The sequence below is a fragment of the Rhododendron vialii genome, chromosome 13a (assembly GCF_030253575.1).
Source record: "Rhododendron vialii isolate Sample 1 chromosome 13a, ASM3025357v1".
NCBI lineage: Eukaryota > Viridiplantae > Streptophyta > Magnoliopsida > Ericales > Ericaceae > Rhododendron > Rhododendron vialii.
This window is the reverse complement of record NC_080569.1, coordinates 31,712,397-31,734,852: the sequence shown is the minus strand read 5'-3', so window position 1 is coordinate 31,734,852 and position 22,456 is coordinate 31,712,397. Positions and strand designations below refer to the sequence as shown.

Below are 22,456 nucleotides of genomic sequence, written 5' to 3'. Positions count from 1 at the left end.
TAGGAAAGTTCCCTTTTTAAGGATCCAGTCCCGCTGTCTTTCCTATCAATAACTCAGTTCGGAAAATGAAAAAAAAGAAGGAAGTCAAACTTTCGACTACAAACGAAGACAAGGAGACGAAACAGGGCGTAAGACCAACAAGCAAGGGGGGCCGGGGACAGCAGGCACTAGCGGACTTTCTGGCAGCCCATCCCGTTCCAGACGACTCACCCCTTTCCCAATCCTGCTCTTCCATTATCAGCCCGTCTTCACTTCTCGATACCTTCAATTCTTCTGAATTTCCATGCTGAGGTCTGCCCTTTGATCCAGCGGAATATCAAGATAAGTTGGAGTGTCTTCATTATTATCTAGAGTCAAGTCTTTTCGTTTTGTCTGGGGAATGGGGTGTTGGGGATTCACTTGGTAAATGAGTGTTTTCTTTCATCTTCATCACGCGACTTTGGTTGATTGTTCTCACCATTCAATATGCAACCTTTGCAGACTACAGGCCTTTACACTTCTGTTAAAAGCTCCTTTTTGTTCTTTCCTGTTTCACACATCTTGCATTACAATCAGCTGATTTGTTTTCATTTTCCTACTGTCAATTCATATTGTATAGCATTTTTGGTTAACAATTCTTCTATTTGCCAATTCAAAAACTTGTGCGGAGATGTGGTTTAGGATATTATGGTGGTCTAGTTTTCTGATTTCTCATCGCATGTGCAGGCGCGTGAGGCTGCGATAACTGTACAAGGAAAAATGGTTGATTCCCAGCGCAAGAACAGTAAAGGTGTGTTATTCTTGGAATGTTGGCTGTTTTTTATTTCAGCTTTGGGATTCCACATTGTAAACTAAAACATCCAACTTAGAATATTTTTAGTAACGTCTGTATTATTCCCTACTACGAAGAAATAGTAGTTCTATAGTAGGTAATGACACGTTGTATTGAAAGTCTACGAAAACCATGAGAATGGTTACGTAAAGTTGAAATAATTGTGTCCCTCTTGCAACGTTCTGTTTATCAGTTTAGAAAAAAGTGTTGTTCTGTAAAGAAAAAGTACCTATGCTACAAGTTGGAGACCATTTATTCTTAATACCTACGGAATTTGTGGGACTTGCTACGTGTTCAAGATTCAACAAAAGTATTGTCTCCTTGGAGGAATAATTATTCAGTGCTCCTAGGGCACCATCACATGGTGCTGCCAGCCCCTTTTCCACCACACCTTGTGGTGGGCTACATATACTTTGTCTTGGGCCCCACCACAATGTGTGATGGAAAAGAGGTCTGAGGTACCATGTGGTGGTGCCCCAGGGGCACTGAATAATTCTTCCTCCTTGGTGTACAGCTCATTAGTAAATTCACCGCGATGTGTTGGTTTTTTTTTTCTTATGATTTCTCCTTTTTTCATACCAGAGACCTATGTAATTCTATGGGAAAATTTTCTGGTGTCCTTGATTGGTAAAGTGGAACGGCTGACGGAAGAAATAAAAGCAGTAAATCCCCATGAAAAAGGGGCAACTTTCATGTAGTTTGTGATTGTTTCTAACTGTTCTAACAGAAGAAAATAACTTGTAGACGGAATTTGAGGGAGTATTGGACATGCAAGCCTTTGTCATGGACCTACTGTGTTGTCCACATGATGTATTTCTTGCTTAATTATCTCAAGTTGGATAGTGATGTCCTTGGCTACTCAAAGCTAATGGAAACTGTGGTTTGGTTTCTACTCTAGTTTACTTGGTATTCTTGATGACACTGTTGAGGTTCTTCAATGAAACACCCCCGCCCCCCCAGGGTCTTTCTTTTGTGGTTGTGAAGGATAGCTGATGGTGAGCTAATGAAAGTTGCTTGTACTGCAATCAGTTGTTTGAACAACTGATCGGAATTATTAAGATCAATGCTGAATCGTTTCTCCATTGTTAGCTTCTGATAAATATTTAATTCAAGTCCTTTGAAACATATTAGGTTTGAAAGATATATTTGTTTAGCTTTGTATGCCAAATGATTGACTCAATTCGGATATGCATCAGTACATCCAGAAATATCTAAACATAAACATTGGTGCTTCCTGTCTTCACAATTATGGCATTCTAGTCAACCATTGATGTTGGCAAGATTGGTTGCATGTGCACTCTTAAACAAAGAAGAATTCCTGTGATTACTGTGGTATTTTGGTTTGAGTGCAGGCTCTTTTGGATTTTCTTTGTTTGCTACACTTGATGGCATGTTTTTCATGCATCTCCTGTAGTAAATGTGCTTTTCTGTTGTCCTGAGTAACATTCTAATTCTGATACCATCACTATGGCTTATTGCGAAACTCAATGACGGTGCTCTTGATTTGCTGCTTATTTTCATTTTCAGTATAGTGATACTTTTTCATCTATGAAGTTGTCTGAATCTATTTGTTAATTTGAAAACACTCTTTGCCCTTTAGCAAGTCTTAGGAAGCTTGACGAGCAGCCTGAATGGTTGAAGGGTGGAAAACTTCGAGATTACCAGCTTGAAGGCTTGAACTTTCTCGTTAACAGGTATCACAGAGCCTATTCTGTTTGAATCTTGGAATTTGATACTGGAATTTTCTGTCTTAATAAAGCTTCACTTGAATACTTGTGGTAATCGGTTCTGTTTTCGTTGCACAGTTGGAGGAATGATACAAATGTCATATTAGCTGATGAAATGGGTCTTGGTAAAACCGTTCAGTCCGTTTCTATGCTGGGTTTTTTACAGGTACAGATTCGCTCATGTTGATATTACGAATATGCTCTCTTGTTCTTTTGAGAGTTCATTTCTTTTTCTCTTCCTCAGAATGCTCAACAAATATATGGGCCATTTCTCGTTGTCGTCCCGTTATCTACTTTGTCAAATTGGGCTAAGGAATTCAGGAAGTGGCTTCCTAACATGAATGTTATCGTTTACGTTGGAAATCGTGCAAGCCGAGAGGTGAGTTGTACCTTTTCGTGATGCCATTGTGAATCTAGGACTGATTAGGATTGACAGTGTAACGTCAATGATCTTTGAGTGACTAAACATTACAGGTATCTCGTCATTTTTATTAATCTATCACATGTATGTGTGTGCGTGCTTTGCATTCTTGGGGGTATGGGGCTGGTGATCTAGGTGTATTGTATACTTGATTTCTTCCTATTGTGGTGCTGTCGTGCTTGTTTATCACTATTTGCAATCATGGCTTTGGTACTTTAAAAATCACCATGCATTTATTGTGCTGAACCTGCCATGACATGGAACTGGTTTGATTTCTTACGATTGGTTAATCATCTAATAAAACAGAAGTTTTCCTGCATCTCCACATAAGTTGAATGGAGCTGAGCCTGCCTTTTCATTTGCCTTGTTTCCATCCATCCATCCATCCATCCATAAACACATATATACTGATATACATATCTGCAGATGTTTGTGTATATGTATATATGTTTTGGTTTGCTAATCAATCAATTATTTCTGAATGTTCTAAGTCATCACATCCTGATAATTTCCTTCTTTCTTCTTTCTTCTTAAAAGTATTTCCCCTGCTGCCACTGAATTTTGATGTTTTGAAATCATTGTTCTTATCTAATATCACACGAATCATGTAGTTAGGGTTGGTGTTATTAACTCTCTGTTCTTACAGTTTGTTACACTTGTTGCACGGAATGATGCTCTCTTGGCAGCCATCATAAGTGTCTTGCTTGTGTTTAGTTTCTCTGAGGAGTATATGCTGGCAAATGTCCTTGGAACCGGAGATTATTGGACTCAGGCTTTTATGGGAATAGTTGCTATTTGTGGGTTTAGAATCCTGTTGTACCCCCAGATCGCGTGAATGGATTGGTAAAATGGTGATGGAATTTGAGATTGCTCAAGCTATTGTGATCCCCTGCTAAAATTTGGAATGGAACTTTGGAATCCATCATTGTTAGCATCTCTGGTAGTTAACACTTTTGATTCCTTCATGGGTCACCCAGGCAATGGAAGGTATGGAGTTTTGGTGCGCGATAGTGCTGGTTTTGGGTTGTCTGTTTCATGCAAAACATTTGGTTGGCATCGGCGCTAGAAGCAGAACTATGGGCCAAATGGAAGGCATTGTCGCTACCTTGTATGGTCCTAGTAACAGATTCGCAGGAGGCCTTGGAGTTGATTCACAGTTGCAATTATAACTCCCCCAATCGTACTCTGAAAATCTGAACTCAGATGCGGCGAACATTTGTGTTGATCACTTAGTTAGGGAAACCTTGCATGGAAGCTCTGATATGCAAATTGTGACCTTAAAAGAAGGCAGTAGCTATGTCCCAAAATATTTGTAAAATTCCCCGTAAGAGTATATTTAAAATGGAACAGAGGGAGTATTTGGGAACAAGCTTTTACTCTTTGACTCATTGGAGACTTATCTACGTAAATGGATGAACACAATAGTTTAGGTTCCTGGAGTTTTGACTATTCTAAAATCCTAATCGGTTTGATAAGGGGTTGTTCCGGTGAGAAGCAAACGATTGTGCATGTGCATGTATTCGTGCAGCCTCGTTAGGGTGGTTTCAGGGGACCTGTAATTTTTGGGCTGCCTTTTTTTAGAATGGTACCCATGTGATAACGTCTCTGGTTGGTTTTGTTTCAGGTTCTGAGTTGTGTCGATTTGGCATGTATTCAAACATCCTAAAGTCATGTTGACTTGAAACTGTCCTCACTCGTGTCTTTATTATTTTCTGTTCGACCCCATAATCAGAGTAGGCAATATTTTCCCTTTCCAAGTTGTTGTAGTCGCTCTATTGTTTTTTGTATCACATATTCTTGGGATTTTTGGATGTTATATCATGCATTTGAATGTTGCATAAGGGAATATCTTTTCTGTTGAACTTAATGTTTTGAAGAATAAGTGCAATTTTGTGGAGTCTTGTTGTACTACCATCCACATAGTTCTAACTTTATTAATGTCTTTGCCAAATTCATTTATTGCAGGTTTGTCAGCAATATGAATTTTACAGTACTAAGAAAGGTGGCAGGGGTATAAAATTTGATGCTCTGTTGACTACATATGAAGTACTATTAAAGGATAAGATGGTGTTATCCAAAATCAAATGGACCTATCTTATGGTAGATGAAGCTCATAGGTTAAAGAACAGTGAGGCTTCACTGTATACATCACTTTTGGTATGCCAATATTTCAATAACCTTTTTGTGGTTTTGGTGTGTTTGTTTTCTAACATTCATTTATTTTTCCTAGTGTTTTGGTGTATCTGTTATACAATATATAGCCATGTATCTTTTGGTATAGTTAGTTTTAGATGCCATGTTTGTGTTGCTGCAGGAATTTAGCACCAAGAACAAGTTGCTTATCACTGGTACTCCCTTGCAAAACAGCGTTGAAGAGCTATGGTAATTAGTGCTCCTGGTTACTGAAATTCTTCGTTAGCCACATTTCATTTCCTGTTACTTTTGAATTATTTGAATAATATTTATTTCCAGTAACTTTTACCATTAATTATTTGAATAATATTTTTCATGATATTTGTTTGTTAAGAAAAGCATTGGAAAGCCATGATTTTGAGTTTTAGAATGTAAAATCACGTACTCTGCCTCCTTGGGAAATCGTAAAGCTCAAGCAATTGTTGATGCAAAACGATGCATTTAAGTCGATGCTGAGTATGATGAGTTATTGCATGTGTGTAGCCAGGATTGTTCTATTTCATTCATGTGTATGGGTATCCTTTTGAGTATTATATGGTGTTTCAATTGGTAAAGAGAGCTGGATTAATTATCATTTTGATTCTGCTGCTTGCGTCCTGCATTTGTATGGTAGTGTTTTTATGTTTTTCTCTCTTTTTCTTGGGTTACTGTTACTTTTGAAGGATAGGGATCTCCTGTTGAAACTGTGTTTTTTAAGAGGTTGTGTAAAGACCATGATCTCTCTCTCTCTCTCTCTCTCTCTCTCTCTCTCTCTCAAAAATGCCAGGGCTCTGCTTCACTTCCTTGATCCTCATAAGTTTAAGAGCAAGGACGACTTTGTTCAAAATTACAAGAACCTTAGTTCATTCAATGAAATTGAGGTACATGGCATTGTCACCTACCTTTAACTTCTACTTCAAATTCTTAGCTTATCCCCTATTGCAATCTTGGATATAATTTACTTTTCTACTCCTGGGAACACTGAAGTTTAATTGGGTTGTTTTGTTTAGCTGGCTAATCTTCATATGGAGTTGAGGCCTCACATCCTTCGAAGAATTATCAAGGATGTGGAGAAGTCCTTGCCTCCGAAGATAGAACGGATTCTCCGGGTTGAGATGTCCCCTCTTCAGAAACAGTAAGTGCTTTCTATTGCTTGCATTTGTACTACTGCCTAAGTTCATTTTATTCACACCTATTGGTTGTTGATTAATACAGGTATTATAAATGGATCTTGGAACGCAACTTCAATGATTTAAACAAAGGAGTTCGTGGAAATCAGGTGACTGCCTAAACTAAGTGATGCATTTGCGTAGTTATTAGTTATTACTGCTGGTAATATACATTTTAGTCTTTGTCTTAAATACAAGGCATGGCAAATTGGATGATAAGAAATAAGCAGAATTTATCTTTTACGTTAATTGAGTGATTGTCAATTGCTGATCTCTTCTTGATCTGTACATGGAGCAGAGTTATAGTATGTTGACATTTCTCTCCATTATTTGCAGGTCTCACTTTTAAATATTGTGGTAGAATTGAAGAAATGTTGCAATCATCCATTTCTATTTGAAAGTGCAGACCATGGTTATGGTGGGGACACAAATATTACAGGTAGCAGTAAACTGGAGCGGATAATACTAAGCAGTGGGAAGCTAGTTATACTTGATAAGCTTCTTGTCAGATTGCATGAGACTAATCATCGCGTATTAATATTTTCTCAGGTTTGTTTTCAGAAACCATATTTCTGGATGTAAACATCAGCAACTTGCTTGTACTAAATTTGTGATTCATTGGTCTGGAAATAGGTTGTATCACAGTCAACAATAACTGCACACGTTTTGGTTTTGATTTTTGTCGAATTTATTTTCTCCATCTTGCTGATGACTCATGAAGATGAAGTATAGTTTTGGGCTGCAGCTGAACTCAGTTAAGCGAAGTAATAGAGTGTCAAGGTTCTGTCTTGCTTACCTCAGGCTGAGCTCTTAACTCGCTCATATTGTTGCAATCTCAAGAAGGTTGGCTCGGTTGGATGAAGATGAGATTGAACTTGGACCGGCTAAGCTCCTTTTAGTGGTTGAATCTTTTAATGAAAGCCAAGGCATATGGACGAAAAATATAAGGACCACGAGTTGGATTCTGGACTTAAATCGAAATCTGAAATCACCTAGATATTTGAAAAGATCAATTCCTATCCCAGATTTACTGGTGCAAATAAGGAATGACTCTTGTTTTTCTTACCAAAGACAAAAATGGGAAAAGCTGTATGTCCTATATGCACATAACCCCGTCATTGGAATATTTGCACCTGACTCTTTTACCAGAAGAATCCGTGACCTGGGTAACATAAGTTGGAGCTGTTCCGTCCATTGCTCCCAGGACAGTGAACTTGCTTCGGGATATGTTTTTTTCCACATACTTCGCCTTCTCCTTTCAGTGTTGAAATGGTTTTATGTTTGTTGGGGTTGATCCCTGCATCATTGCGCATGCTAATGGGATGAGGGGGAGTTTTTCCCCCTTTTTTTTGGGGGGGGGGGGGGGGGGGGGGGGGGGGGGGGGGGGGGGGTTGGTTGTAAGATCATCATTTTAAAAATGCCTCTGCCCCATGTATCACTTTGAGGAACTGAAATTTTTTGTTGTTGGTTGATATTATCAACGAATACTTATCTGAAATGACACTTGTCACTTTTGGTTGTGGATTTGTACTTAAAAGTTCATGGTTACTTTGTCTAATTCAGTTAAATATATTTTGAATGAAGGGGTTTCTCTCAAAAGTGGTTTTGTAGCAAATTTGATCTTTTATTGATCGGTCATATGACTCAAGCATGTTAAGATGATTCTTCAGTCTTAACTTTGTGTTTTGCTGCAGATGGTCAGGATGTTGGATATAGTGGCAGAATATTTGTCACTTAGAGGTTTCCAATATCAGAGGCTAGATGGTAGTACCAAGGCTGAGTTACGTCAGCAGGCTATGGAGCATTTTAATGCACCTGGTAGTGATGATTTCTGTTTCCTTCTTTCGACTCGGGCTGGTGGCCTAGGCATCAATCTTGCGACAGCTGACACAGTTATCATATTTGATTCAGACTGGAATCCTCAAAATGACTTACAGGTTAGGATGAAATGTTCTTCTTTCCTTTTTCATTATAGTTTTGTCTTGTTCTTAATTTCACATTCAAATGTTATTTGGTTGTGGATTTGTTATCTTCATATAGGCAATGAGTAGAGCTCACAGGATTGGGCAGCAAGAAGTTGTTAACATCTACCGATTTGTTACAAGCAAGAGCGTGGAGGAAGATATTTTGGAGCGTGCTAAGAAGAAGATGGTATACATATCAGAATCATTTTTGTTCAATTTTTTTTTTTTTTGGCTGTTAGCATCATTTTTGTTCTTGCTATGATGGTTTTGCATAGTGTATCTTTAGACACATTGTTGTGCTTTCTCTTAGATTTGATTAACTTAATTTATCTTATGCTGACTGTATGTTTGGGTTTGTTATTTGGATGATGCATCCTCCTTAGGTGCTTGACCATTTGGTGATTCAAAAATTGAATGCTGAGGGTAGACTGGAGAAGAAAGAAGCCAAAAAGGGCAGTTCCTTTGACAAAGTAAGGATATGGACTGGAATAGTACTTGTACTTTGTAAACGGACATGCATTACATGAGAGCTTTTTGGACTTAGAAAACATTGGTTAGGTCAAAAGAGTTGCTTTCTAGTAGTTGCCATTTGCAGATATGTGTTCTTTGCCCTTACTGTGTCATCTTACATTTTCTTCTCGTGATTACAGAATGAGCTATCCGCAATCTTGAGGTTTGGCGCGGAGGAACTATTTAAGGAAGAAAAAAATGAGGAAGAAAGCAAAAAGAGGCTGTTAAGTATGGATATTGATGAAATTCTAGAACGAGCAGAAAAAGTAGAAGAAAAGGAAGCTACGGAAGAGCAAGGGAATGAATTGTTGAGTGCTTTTAAGGCAAGACAATCCATATAACCTGCCTTGTGATCATATTAACTTTGAGAAAGGGGGTTTTGTTTACCTTTTCAGTTTTATGTGTTTTCTTTTCTTCTCTGTTTGTTGTTTTTGTGCGTCATATCTTTATAGTTAGGTGTCATACCTCGATATTTCTATCGCTGCATAAATGTCTTTATTTCTCACAGAAGCTGCTATTGTATTTTTTACAATGGTTAGGTCGCCAACTTTGGTAGTGCGGAGGATGACGGGAGTTTTTGGAGCCGCTGGATAAAACCAGACGCAATAGCTCATGCTGAGGTATGTCTTATTATGCCAGTGAACCTGTGTACATGTGCTTGCCTTACTCCTAGAACTGATAAAAATGTCATCTATTGTTTTCTTATCTTGTTAGGAAGCTTTAGCCCCTCGAGCTGCGAGAAACAATAAGAGTTATGTAGAGGCTAACCCACCTGAGAGAAGTAATAAAAGGAAGAAGGGAGTTGATCCTCCAGAGAGAGGTCCAAAGCGCCGCAAGGCAGATACTTCTGCCTATTCAGTGCCAGCAATTGAGGGAACTGCTGCACAAGTAAGAGGTTGGTCATACGGTAATTTTCCGAAGAGAGATGCTACACGCTTCTTCAGAGCGGTAAGATCACTCTTGTCTCCTCTAAGTTTATAATGTTATGCACAAGCATGACCTCCATTATAGATGCAGTTCAACTTCTTGTTAGATTAGTATTAGAAGACGTAGTAGTCCTGTAGATAAAGCTCTAGACTAGTTGTTCTTTTTGTTCAGTGAGGATGTTGTGGTCCAAGACTCCCAACTCCCAACTTATAAGATGCACTAGTAGAGGTACTTGGCCTCATCCATTGAACAAATTCAAATAAACACGGACACTTAGTTGTCGTGCGGCGTGCCCGTTTTGGCTCACACATTGAAACTAGTCAAAGATCCAGGTAGTTGTACATGTGCCAATGTTTTCATTTTTCATTCCTTTGACAGCCAGACATTCTTCGGACACTACGGTACCGCTGTTATTCTCATTTACACACACAACACATTGCAAATAAGTTTCAATAACTTGGGAGCCAATGGTAAAATAAAATTAAGGAAAACTTTGGATTTGTTTGTGAAAAATCTTCTAAAATAAGTTATTCAGACTTTTTTTTTATTCAGTATAATATGGAATTAATTGTTACTATTTTGGTATTATAAAGAATTCATCCATTTGTAAGTAGAAAATGAAAAATGTTGATTATTTTGATAAGTACATATAAGGATTCAATGCCAAAGGTGATTAGTACATATATGTAGATTATTTTGATAAGTACATATAAGTACATTTAAGTACTAGGGAAGTTGATAAGTACATATAAGTACATAGAGATTCTACATATATGCAAGTTGCAACCCTCCACTGATATTCTTCTGAGTACTAGGGAAAATGCACATATGGTTGCAGTTTGGAAAGGTGATTAGGACTTTGTTCAATGAAGCTTAGGCTTTGAGCACTATCTTACATCTGTCGGCCGTGGTGCTGAGTTAGTTTCCTACCTTTTACATTTTCAGTGTTAAGGATCAATAGTTCTTTATGTAGTTCAGGTTTTATTATTTTGTCAGATTTGAGTGGTCTGATGGGTAATCTAGTACTTTTGTTGATAAATGTTGCATTATTTTACAAGAGGAATGAGATGACGTCTGGAGCTTTATGAGACTGGGTTGGGTGCAGGATTCTAAATATCTGGCTGTTACATGATGAGACTTTCGACCTTGGATACCTAAATATACCTATGTGTCGGTAGCTACTGTCCGATATCATCCGATGGCTGTATCACCAAGACAAATATGTTTCCGATACTGTAAGCTGGATTGTTGTGGAATCGCTTGACTTTCTATAGAGGGAGTACCTAAGACCGTCCAGGCTTTCACTTTTTATTCTTTGCTGCCACCCACCTCACCCTTCCTCAACTTCCAGCAGTCTTTATCTGTTGTCTTTCTGTCGCCGTTAACTTCTTGAAGTTATGATAATTGATAAGTACACTTTACATTAAAGCTCAAAACAAAAAAAAAAGTGCACAGGGGCATGCCACAGATTTGAAAAACAGCCATACAAGGATAAGCAAAAGGAAAATTAGGACTACATATATCCAATGAGAGAATTTACACGTACAACTTGTCCCTCAACCAGGATGTAGGACCACCTCAGTTAACCTCCAGGCTTTCACACAAATCTCTCTCTCTGGGATGCTTTCACACCCCTCGTGGAGCATAGAAAAATTCTATTAGTGGGCACAGTTTTGCAAGTTATCTGATCTTCATTCATGTACTTTTTCTGGAAGACCATTCGATTTCTCTCCATCCCTAAGTAATCCCGTTGCAGGCAGTGAGTTCCTCATTATCAAGCTTCTACATCCCCACCCCGCTCATAGCCCCTGAACTTTGTTTCTAGCCAGCACGGCCTGCCATACAGAAATCTAGAAAGGACATTCAAAAGACTGGTTCAGATGATTTTGTCTTGCACTACTGTATAGAGCCAATGTCAGGCACCACCATGCCCCAGACTGTTAACCCATTGTGGGTACTTAACCTTGGCTAGCCATCCAGAGTACAAAGGCCCATTTAGGCACAATGTTCCATATCCAAATAACGCATTCCTTGCTTATGCTTACTAGCATTCCAAGGAGAATTTACCTTCGACTTACCACTTGAGTGAGGCAACCACCAAACTGAATCCTATTTGCTTACCTCAGCCTGCAAATTAGAGGGACACTGAGCAATAATGTTTTGAGTTAGTCTATTAATTACTCTAGGTCATTTCCATTTACCATTGTGGATAACAGAGGACACCTTTGCTTTTCAAGACCTTCCCGAGTTGTAGACTACATTTTTACCATGTCTTGTAGACTCCCTAGTTTTCTAACCATAGGATTGTAGATACCCCATGCCAAGTCTGCATTGAACGAGAGGCTGGTTGCTAATGTTGAAGACCTTCATAACAGTACCCGATGCATCAGCTGGGAGTTCTCTGCATTCCTGTTTTTTTAGCTGCTTCAGTAGGGTAAGGAATGGGACGAGCCCGTTGCGCCGTTGCCTGGGACATTCACAACACAGATGCAAGACTTCTTCCATTGTCTAGAGTAATATTCCTGCATTTCATTCAGATGGGTTGAAGAAGTGAAATCCGCTTCAGCATTATCAACAGATGCAGAAGAAACGGACAAAAAAAATTTTGCTCAGAGACATTGACTTTTGATGCTATAAGAATGTACCCACTTTAAAGATAGGGTGTCAGCCTTCATAAATAGTGGCCATAGGTTTGTCATCATAGTGCCTTTATTCCACTTTTCGTTCTTCTAAACCCAACCTTCTTCCTCAGGACAACAGATACGATCCCAACTGATTTTAGCACTGTTATGCTTCATTCAGACCCTGACTATAGAAATGCCATTTCGGCACTTTCCTCCTCCTTGATTATATTGCTAGAAAGGATGAAGATAGAGCTCTAGTATCCTTGAATACAGAATAAAGCTTACTAAATAAGCTGGGCCTTTACCCCACAGATAGAGGATTTCCATACCAACTCACGAAGTTACTTTGTTCACTTCCTTAAGGATAATATATGTAAGTCACTGCCAATTCTTCACTTCTACAGCTTGTTTTAGACCTACTGGTACTTGAATCCTGATTTCTCCCAATAAAATTTCTCCTTGTGTCGTCTCCATTTTCTGTGCTATTGAAGGCAGAAGGGTGAAGAGGGATAAAAAGCTGGATATTGGAACTGATTGAAGTTAGCTCGTTCTGGATTTTGTTTCCTTGGGACTGTCATACCTAGTTCAACGCGATTCTATTGATGTCTTTTTTTTGGGTCATGTTTTCTCCATATTGTATAAAGAGAAAGGCAAATATACTAAATTGTTTACATTTATTGTACTCCCTCCGTTCCATATTGAGAGTCCACCACGAAAAGTCGTGCCATTTTTCAAATAAAAAAAATCAATGACTTCCGTGTATAATTTTTTGAATTTTTCGCACCAAATTAAAGTACTAATCGAGATCTTTAATACGGTGCGAAAAAATTCGAAAAATTATACACGGAAGTAGTTGATTTTTTTATTTGAAAAATGGCAAGAGAGAGAGTACAAGACTCTGAATGTGGAATGGACGGAGTAAAATTAGGAAACTTTTTTTAATTGCTTCTTTTATCATTTTTTTCATGTTATTTTTGTATATCCTAGTTACCTAACTGTAAAGTTTTTTGTTCTTTTCTTACATTTGATTTTAGTTTTTCTTTATGAAAACAATTTCCTTTATCTCCGTTATGTCTTTGGAGCGTTCTATAACTTCTAGGTGTGTTGTACTTGTCCATATATGATCTTCATTGCTCTTTGTTTGTGACTATTGGCTGTAGGTTTGTGAGAAGTTAACCAATATGGGAGACATTAGTGTGTTTATCCTTTGTTACAGCACATCTTTTCTCGTGATTTCCATTTTATTATTCATATTCTTCCGAAATTAGGTTAAGAAGTTTGGAAATCCCAGTCAAATTGGATTAATAGCGGCTGAGGTTGGTGGGGTAGTTGAAGCTGCTCCCACTAACGCACAAATTGAGCTTTTTGAAGCTTTGATTGATGGTTGTAGAGAAGCAGTTAAAGGAGGGAGTTATGATCCAAAGGTTAGACTTTCCTGTTGTTCATCAAGTGACTGTTTGTTTCTGGTGCGAACTCTCTGCCTATATGGGAAAATAACAATCAAGTGTGGTATTTACCTTCAGGGGCCTACGTTGGATTTTTTTGGTATCCTTATAAAGGCTAATGAATTACTAAGCCGAGTTGAGGGACTTCAACTCTTAGCGAAGCGCATAAGTCGATACGCGGATCCCATTGCACAATTCCGAGCTTTGATGTACCTTAAGCCTGCAACTTGGTCTAAAGGTTGCGGATGGAATCAGAGTAAGTCTTTACTCCCTCTTAAATAATCATCTGATTTTTAGTTCTTTCTTAGATATAAGGTGTATAAACTATTTTCCCTTGTTTACCTGTCATTAGAGGATGATGCTAAATTGCTTCTGGGAATTCACTACCATGGATTTGGCAATTGGGAAAAGATAAGGTTAGATGAAAAACTCGGTCTGACAAAGAAAATTGCTCCCGTGGAACTTCAGCATCATGAAACGTTCCTACCACGGGCTCCAAACTTGAATGATCGGGCTTCCCAACTTCTTGAAATGGTACGTGATGAGGTACCTTTGCTAATTTCTACGGTACAGTAGTTACTAGATGGCTTTCTCAGTTTGTTGATCTAATTCCCATTTAACGTTACAAATGAGAGGGGTTTTAAGGTCCTTTTTGGATTGGTTGAGGTATGGTCCAGGAAATTCAAATTATAAGATTCTACTTTTATACTTGAATAGATGCATGTGAAACAAACTTCCTTTTTTTTCTTGTCTGTGGCTTTCTTATCCTTTCGCTTTCTAGCGGCTTTTGATATAACTGCCAAGTTTGTTTTATTTTTAGGCAATTTGTTTTAGTCAATGGTTCTGCATTACCTTCTATGCTGATTCTTGTGATTTGTCAAGGCGAGCATCAAGATGCCTTAGCAATTAGGGCTTGAGGTAGGGCGGGAACAATTTTTAATTCGGCTAACGACTCATTGTTAATAAACGCAGTACTGAGACGCCAGATCTCTCTGAGGCCTAGGCGTAAGGCGCAGGCTCCATAGTACTTATGAAATGATAAGTTTATTCTATTTTTTATCTGCTATATACTAATCTGTGTACCACCGACACAAAATGCGACTTGAGACTGGCTGTGACACGTAAATTTTCAGAAAATGGAGGACACAGCATGTTGGGGACATGTTAAAATGTATATTTAACAGAATTTGGTTATATACTGTGCTTTTGATTAAAAATCCTGAATAATGTAAATTAAGGCTCTAATCATTACGAAAATACCATACATGCCTTCATTACGTCATTCATTCACAAATGTGTTCGGGTATATAGTGTTTCATTATTCATAAGTGTCTTTAGGATTTCTCGTATTCGAAGTATCATGCCACTTGCTGAGTTAGTTAGAACTATTTTTTAAGTGGCTAGTAGATCAACATCTTAACACCTACATCTTCCACTCACTGATTCTTTCTAAATGTGATAGAGAGGAAAAATGTTACCATAATAGTGCTTAATTGTGAAAGTATAATTGCACGAAGTTCCAAAGAGGATGCAGAAGAAAACAACAAACTCAAATGTGAAGTTCCCTGATGATAGCACATAATGCGCAAAACAGAAGCCGAATGAAATGTAGTCAGAGAAAACTGAAATGAAAAAAAATGTCGTTAATATCTGAACTGAAGATATTTCGAACTGAAGATGACGTGAATGTACTGATGCTTGAGGTGAAGATTACGTTGATTTCTCTAGTATTACATTTTGGGAATTTGCATCCGATATGTCTACTGATGTTGCCTTAAATACCAATAGAAACCGAGTTCTGTATTCTGGAACTAGAAATATGAAACAGACGAGAATGGCATAAAGAAAATTCAGATGATTTAATACCTAAATTAAAAGAAGTCAAATCAACAGAAGAGGCAGCCGCGTCCGGAATATGTAACGTCTCCACCACATACCATAATCCTAACATACGACCTGTCTCAATCAGCTGCTTCGTATGCAGATCCTGTTCAACATGACAGTAGAAGAGAAGGGAAAACGATAACAAATATCACGAAGTTGACTGATAGAGATTACATTCAATAGCAATGATCGGGAATACAATAAACCTCAGAAAGAGAGAGACTTGCAGTCACAATGGAACCAACACCAATGACATAGAGGTGCCATTTGCAGCCATAACCGTAGTAGATGAGGAAGTAGAAAATCTGGAGAGAATCAATGAAATCATGAGCCATATGATGTGTAGCACCAGCATGAAAAACCCAAGCGAAGCGCCTGGAAGAATTGAAGAGGACAAACGTAGAGATGAGGAGACAGAGTGTGTTAGGTTGTTTTCTTGAAAGAAGGTTCTGCATCACATTTTACTGTTGAACAATATGACTTCTTTAATGATTTTTTATTTTATTTTTTATTTCTGTATTTCAAGAATGAGTTGTGTGGTGACTTACCCAGAAAAGAGGTGTTTTGTGGTTTGAGCCTCCCCTCATCTTATTTGTTCATGCACATGTGGAGTTAGTGATTGTGTATCCTGTGCCTTCTCCATTGGCCTTATTATCGTTGTTAGTCTTTTCATGAGCATTGTTGCATGTAATTTCTATAATTCATGTGAACCTTTTTAATATTGAATGCCTAAAAACTGGTTACCAGGAACTTGTGGCTGTTGGAGAAAAGAATTCAAATGCCAAAGCGAGCGGTAAGGTTTCCAAGAAGCAGAGGGAAAATGTTTTAAACATCTCAATGCCTCGCAGCAAGGGAAAGCAAGGGAAACAAGGTTCTTCTAAACTGGATGTCCAAACAAACAGGTTCAGACAACTGAAAGCCCAGAAAGCTGAACCTTTAATGAAAGAGGAAGGTGAGATGTCAGACACCGAAGAAGTTTATGAGCAGTTCAAGGAAGTGAAATGGATGGAATGGTGTGAAGATGTCATGGTTGAGGAAGAAAAGACCCTTAAACGTCTTCAACGGTTGCAAAGTACAAGTGCTGATCTACCAAAGGAAAAGGTCCTTCTTGGTTACTCGATCTCCTGTTTTTCGTGTCTTTTTTCTAGTTTTTATTCATTCTTGATTGTGTTGCTATTAACCATGCATCTCTACAGGTTCTTTCCAAAATTCGAAAGTATCTGCAACTTCTTGGGCGAAGGATTGATCAAATTGTTCTTGAATATGAGGACGAGCCTTATAGGCAAGAAAGTATGATTCTCGGCATCTCTGTTTGAACATGCTATTATGCATTTTTTTATGTTTTTATTTTGGTCCTAAAGGCAACCCGCAAGGCTCCCAGATAATAAAATAAACATCATCAACAGAAATTGCACAATTGATTCGTTGGTAGTGATTTTGCTCTCTTCTTTTTTTATATCCGCACTCCTTTTATGCTTTTTTTGCACATTAAATGTGAATGTTGTAAATTCACATCAAGAAAGACAAAAGGGTGTGTAGATGGTAAAAAGAGGAGTGCAGAAAACAATTACCTTCCTAAAATCTTCCTATGTTTAAATTCGGCTGCGTGTTATGCCTCCACCCCTTTAAGTGTGACAAATTGCAGGCCTTGTGATCCCCTTTTGGTATCTTTTGAAGTTGGGGAAGTATTTGAATAGGTGTTAAACTTAATCATCATGAATAACGGAAACCATCTTCTTTTCTTATTTTTGGCAGGGATGACGACACGACTGTGGAACTATGTTTCGACGTTCTCAAATTTGTCTGGGGAGAGACTTAATCAGATATATTCCAAACTTAAAGTGGAGCGGCAAGAGGCGGGGGTGGGACCCTCTCACTTCAATGGTTCTGCTCCCGGACCTCTTTCAAGGCCTAGAGGGTTAAAAAATCAGACTCTTCAGCATACATCAGCATTAGTTCATAGGGGAACTGATACAGGAAAATCTGAATCGTGGAAACTACAGAGGAAACCTGAATCTGATTCCCACTCTCAAGTTCATCCTCCACATCAAAGACCTATGAGTAATGGGACCCATATACCTGATCCAAATTCTTCAGGGATTCTTGGGTCGGGCCCATCCGACAGCCGGAATTACAGCAACGAGAGACCTTATAAGATGCGTCAGACTGGTTTGCCCCCTAGACAAGGTTTCTCATAAAAAGGTACCAAGTAACTCTTCAATGAGCTTCATGGTAATATGAGAGAAAACAGAGAAGTCCTAATTGATTTCACCCGAGGGGCCCATTTCAGAATAAAGCTTTGCAGATTCCTATTTCGGAATTTTTTGATGATTCAAAGCCCTCGTCCTTCGACAAGGAATGCATGTCTGCAAACAGATGGCTCGGGAGAAATTTCCTTGGTCTTGCCGTATGTGCAGGAGATGACTTTGAGAGAACAAAGATGACTTACAAACCCCAAATATGGAAGCTTGATACACAGATTTTTCGTTTCTTTTTCATATTAATGTAGTTAGTTATTTCTTTTACGTATATAGTGGGATAGCCAAAGGGATTTACTTGTTCAGGTCAAATAGGCTGTATGAGCAGAACATTTTGTATGAAATATGCTTTGGGAAAATGTACATTATGAGCAATTTTGCAGTTTCAATAGCTGAATTATTTCTACGTACAGATTTCCAAACTTCTTATGATGGATCTTCACACTGGTTCTTGGGCCTCTATTGAGGGGTTTTTTTTTGGCCATTTCATAGAAAATATGAATGGTGTAGCAATGCTGGCAGGTTGCATGAGCTTTGCTTGACTATTTTTGCCAGTGAATGCCTATTTTACTGATTAATCTGCAGCGCAAGCTGAACCCACAGTGGAAACTGGATTAGAACCCACAGTGGAAACTGGATTAGATGCTGAAATGGGTCATTAAGAACTGAACTTCTATGGTGATCTTTCCGCCATTGCTTTTCCAGATCTTCTTGATGGGGTTCCTTAAAAATTGTCCCTTCAACAGCCTTTCAAAGCATGTAGGTATTAAGGTTTTGATTGTTCAGTTGGCTGTTGTTTCCTCTCATTTAAATCTGCTCGCGTGTTTGGTAATGTTTCATCATGGCAGTTATGATTTTTGTTTGTGTTATTACAGGCGGCAATTCCCTGCAGCAAATAGGAGGAAATGTCACAGCAGATCAGGAATATACTCAGTCAGAACCCAGGTTAATTTTTTTTTATAGGAACCCATGATTTATTAACTTAACTGTGCGGCATATTTGCAAACTGGGTCTGACCTCATGAGGAGGATTTACACTGCGGTGATTGATTTCCTATAAAATAAGACCGGTTATCTTGATAGTGAATGGTTCGTAGCAACGACCAATTGTTTTTGTTCATTTTTTTTAGGAGTATCGAAGGTTCGTAATCCGTCTTTCATTTTTTTCTAGTTACGTATTCCTTCGCCTGGATGGTTAACTGGTGAGATTCTTTCCTTGTGTTCATGAGATCGAATTCTCATCTTGGCGAATGCTTGCACTTGTTAGGGTTTAGTATGAAAACATGAATTATTATCTGTGAACTATAGAGGAACATCGTGGGGAGGTAGCAACTAGAGCTGGTAGGGGTTTGGTAGGGAGGAACATCGTTGGTGACTATTGTACACTCCCCACTCAAGAATTAGAATTAAGTAAACGTCGTGTATTGGAGTCTTTGTTATGTTCTCTCTCCTCTATATGGGATTATTTCTTGTGTTTATGTATTGGGCTTGATTAGTTGTCACATACGATTGATGTGGTGCCTGGTTATCGCAACTCTTTGAATGTAAATCTCCCACTGCTAGGGCTGTAAAATGAACTGAACAGCTTGAGAGCTCAGTTCGGCTCGTTAACGCTCGGCTTGACTCGACTCGGCTAGTAAAGGAGCCGAGCGTTAATGAGCTCAAGTTTAGTAAATGATTAAGCTTGGCTCGTTAAGACTCAGCTCAAGTTTTTGTCACGTTTAGTAAACGAGCCGAGTTCAAGCTCGATAAAGCCCGGCTCGTTTGCGGGAGAGACTTTATCCTTAGCATTCGGCTATTTAAATCCAATTGTTAATCACTCAAAATTTCTGGGACGCTCCTAAATGGGTCTTGTCTAGTTTTTTCAGATGCCATCCCATAAATGCGTTTCTTCTAGTTTTAGTTTTTACATGTCATCCCGATAAATTTTTTTCCCTAGTTTTTACAGGTGTCATCTCATAGGGAAAAAATCTCAGCGTTCAGCAACAAAAAGCAGTTTGGGAATAACAATTCTTTTTGTTTTTCCCCTTATCGGAGATTGTGAATAACTACTATTCACTCACGCTTTATGAATTTAGGGCACGGTTTCAGGACAGCCTAATGGCATGGCATGGCATGGTTTCAAGACAATCTAATGAAAATTAGGCCCTCCTTGTAACCAAAAGTTTTTGAATCAATAATGCCACATACACAACGATTTATCATAGTCTTTGTGGTAAATCTTTGTGTATGTAGGCATTATTATTTTCGAATGGCATGGTTTCAGGACAATCTAATGGAAACTAGGCACTCCTTGTAACAAAATTTGTAGTCCAAGGTACGTGCTACCCCTCAAAAGGGCAGCACAGTGCTAGACCCCGCGAGGGGGGTCTGATCCAATCTCACTTCGAAAATCGAAATGTTCACCTTGTAGAGCTCGTCAAGTAAAACAATTATGCAAAAAATCAGTTTGATCGGATATCATTAAGTGTTTGATCGAAACACCTTCATCTTGCAAATGATGGATCCGAAACACCAAATCAAACCCACCGGAATCCATAATTTCCAAGTTTCGATCGAGCTGATTTTTTGATTTCTTGTTCTACTCGACAAACTCTACAAAGTGAATGTTTCCGATCAGCAGAGTGAGACCGGAGCAGACTCCACTCGTGAGGGCAGCACGCACCCCAGATATGTTTGACTTGTATGTAGAATGAGCAAATTGTAATTGAAAGTAGTTACATCACATGTTTGGGCAAAGAACAAGAAGATACTCCCTCCGTCGTTTTTTAAGTATCCCGCTTCGTAACTCCAATTTATTAAGAAAACATTATTATTATACTTTCACATCAACTTTTACCTCCACTTTTCCTACTTACACTTTATGGAGATATTATCATTTCACTTTTACTCACTAATTTTTCAAAATGGAATTTACTTTTAGGGGCAAAATAAAAAATGCACCAATTTCTATCTACTAACTTTACAAAATAGACATTTATTAAGGAACAACTCAAAATGAATTATTGAACTTTAAAAAGGAGATGGAGTGAATAACAAAGTTTGGAAAAGAAAGCAAGAAGAAAACAAACATGGGGAGGGGAGGGGAGGGGGTGTGTGGCTTTGGCTCCATCCAATGAGGGTGTGGTTCATAACCCTTTATCACTCTATCTATCACTTGGTCTTTCTCAACCTCATACTCATTTTCGTTTGTTTCCGAGGCCTTTAAATTCAGCTTGTATTCTACTTACTACATTCTTCTTTTATAAAAAATAAAAAAAAAGGAGAGAGAGAGGGGGTAAGAGAATTTTTTTATTTTGCTGCTTTCTGAAATTACATCGCGACTCCCATGTTATCAAATATTCCTATAGTTCCACACTTGTTCTACATTTTGTAACTTCGCTGTGTTAATCAATCATATTGCAATCAGAAGATGGCAAAGTTCACGGTCTTTTTTTTAGGACAATGATTTTCAAGCTCCTGTACTATTTATTTTGTTCATGTTTTATACATATTCATAGTATAAAATAATGATATCCTTTCACTTGTTCAATTTGTTATGTATGAAAGGGCTGGTATACATTTTACATGAATTAAGACAAAAAAAAAAGTCCTAGTGTACTTAAAAAGAAAAGTGTGAAAATAAACTAAGTACCATTCTTTAATTGCACCACATAACATTTTCTCTCCCTGTCTACCATGATGTTCATTTGGTGCAGGTGTATTAGGGGTATAAGAAAGCAAAAACAAATTAAATGACTTGATTAGGTTTTATAATTAAAAAGTGTCATGAACTAGGGAACCGGCTTTGGTTGGTAAGCAATGGAGTAGTTTTTAAATACATAAAATTGACATTCGAGTGTATAGAGTCCAGGAACACAGTTGAGCATACTGAGTCTCCATGTAGGAGGAGAAATTGGTTTTTGTTTCTTTAACTGCTGACACTACTCTTCCATGTAGGAGGAGAAATTGGTTTTTTATACATGAAAAATAGGGTGTTTAGATCAAGCACCTTACACATATCGGATGCCGTTGATTCCTGCGAGATCCCAACGGTTTTTTTTTTTAAAATTTTTTGGACGGCTCGGATCGGCCGTCCGGTGGCCGGAGACGGCCCAGCGCCGCCGATCGGTACGATTTCCCTACAAATTCATCGGTATATATATCATTTCTCGTTCTAGAGTAGTCATTTGAATAATTGCAAAACAAAGTTGTGGGGAAATATCAAACTTCCCTAAGAGGGTGGGCTTTTTGAATATACCAGAGAAAGTAAGGTTCCTTGTGCAAAATTGAAAGGTTTTGGTTATATGAAGATGCTAAACCAAAGTCTATTGGACTTCGGATAACACTCCACCACTAAAAAGGTGTATTGATATCCGTAAAAATGTGTAGATATTTGCCAAACTGCAGTGATATTTGCACAATTTGTATCAGAGTTTTAACTATTTTATCTTTTTCCGCATATTATCTCGTGCCTAATGGAAAAAGTCGATCTTGAGCTAAAGCTTATGTTGCGACTGCTTTAAGCTTTCAAAAAATTTTGAATTGTAAAGGCTCCTCTTACAT

General features: G+C 38.3%; 1 protein-coding gene and 1 long non-coding RNA gene across 6 annotated transcripts in view; both read left to right on the top strand.

Moving 5' to 3' along the window:
• Positions 1-18,318, top strand: part of LOC131314518 (protein CHROMATIN REMODELING 5) — a 29,107-nt gene extending 10,789 nt beyond the window's left edge. For 4 of the 5 annotated variants that reach the window (XM_058343208.1, XM_058343206.1, XM_058343209.1 and 1 more), the window contains 22 exons: positions 706-769; positions 2,412-2,505; positions 2,617-2,704; positions 2,783-2,917; positions 4,925-5,116; positions 5,274-5,341; positions 5,919-6,012; positions 6,142-6,266; positions 6,347-6,410; positions 6,637-6,849; positions 7,995-8,237; positions 8,341-8,451; positions 8,648-8,734; positions 8,915-9,097; positions 9,314-9,394; positions 9,489-9,722; positions 13,594-13,749; positions 13,849-14,026; positions 14,123-14,304; positions 16,402-16,755; positions 16,851-16,944; positions 17,410-18,318. In XM_058343208.1, the coding sequence (XP_058199191.1) occupies positions 706-769; positions 2,412-2,505; positions 2,617-2,704; positions 2,783-2,917; positions 4,925-5,116; positions 5,274-5,341; positions 5,919-6,012; positions 6,142-6,266; positions 6,347-6,410; positions 6,637-6,849; positions 7,995-8,237; positions 8,341-8,451; positions 8,648-8,734; positions 8,915-9,097; positions 9,314-9,394; positions 9,489-9,722; positions 13,594-13,749; positions 13,849-14,026; positions 14,123-14,304; positions 16,402-16,755; positions 16,851-16,944; positions 17,410-17,852 (3,483 nt within the window). In that variant the 3' untranslated portion in view covers positions 17,853-18,318. The remainder of the gene's footprint in view (positions 1-705; positions 770-2,411; positions 2,506-2,616; positions 2,705-2,782; positions 2,918-4,924; positions 5,117-5,273; positions 5,342-5,918; positions 6,013-6,141; positions 6,267-6,346; positions 6,411-6,636; positions 6,850-7,994; positions 8,238-8,340; positions 8,452-8,647; positions 8,735-8,914; positions 9,098-9,313; positions 9,395-9,488; positions 9,723-13,593; positions 13,750-13,848; positions 14,027-14,122; positions 14,305-16,401; positions 16,756-16,850; positions 16,945-17,409) is intronic. The other variant, XM_058343210.1, reaches the window with a different exon arrangement.
• Positions 9,729-12,563, top strand: LOC131314519 (uncharacterized). The gene is made up of 2 exons (XR_009196429.1): positions 9,729-10,414; positions 10,464-12,563. It is a non-coding gene; the product is annotated as an uncharacterized LOC131314519 (long non-coding RNA).
• Positions 18,319-22,456: the final 4,138 nt, after the last annotated feature.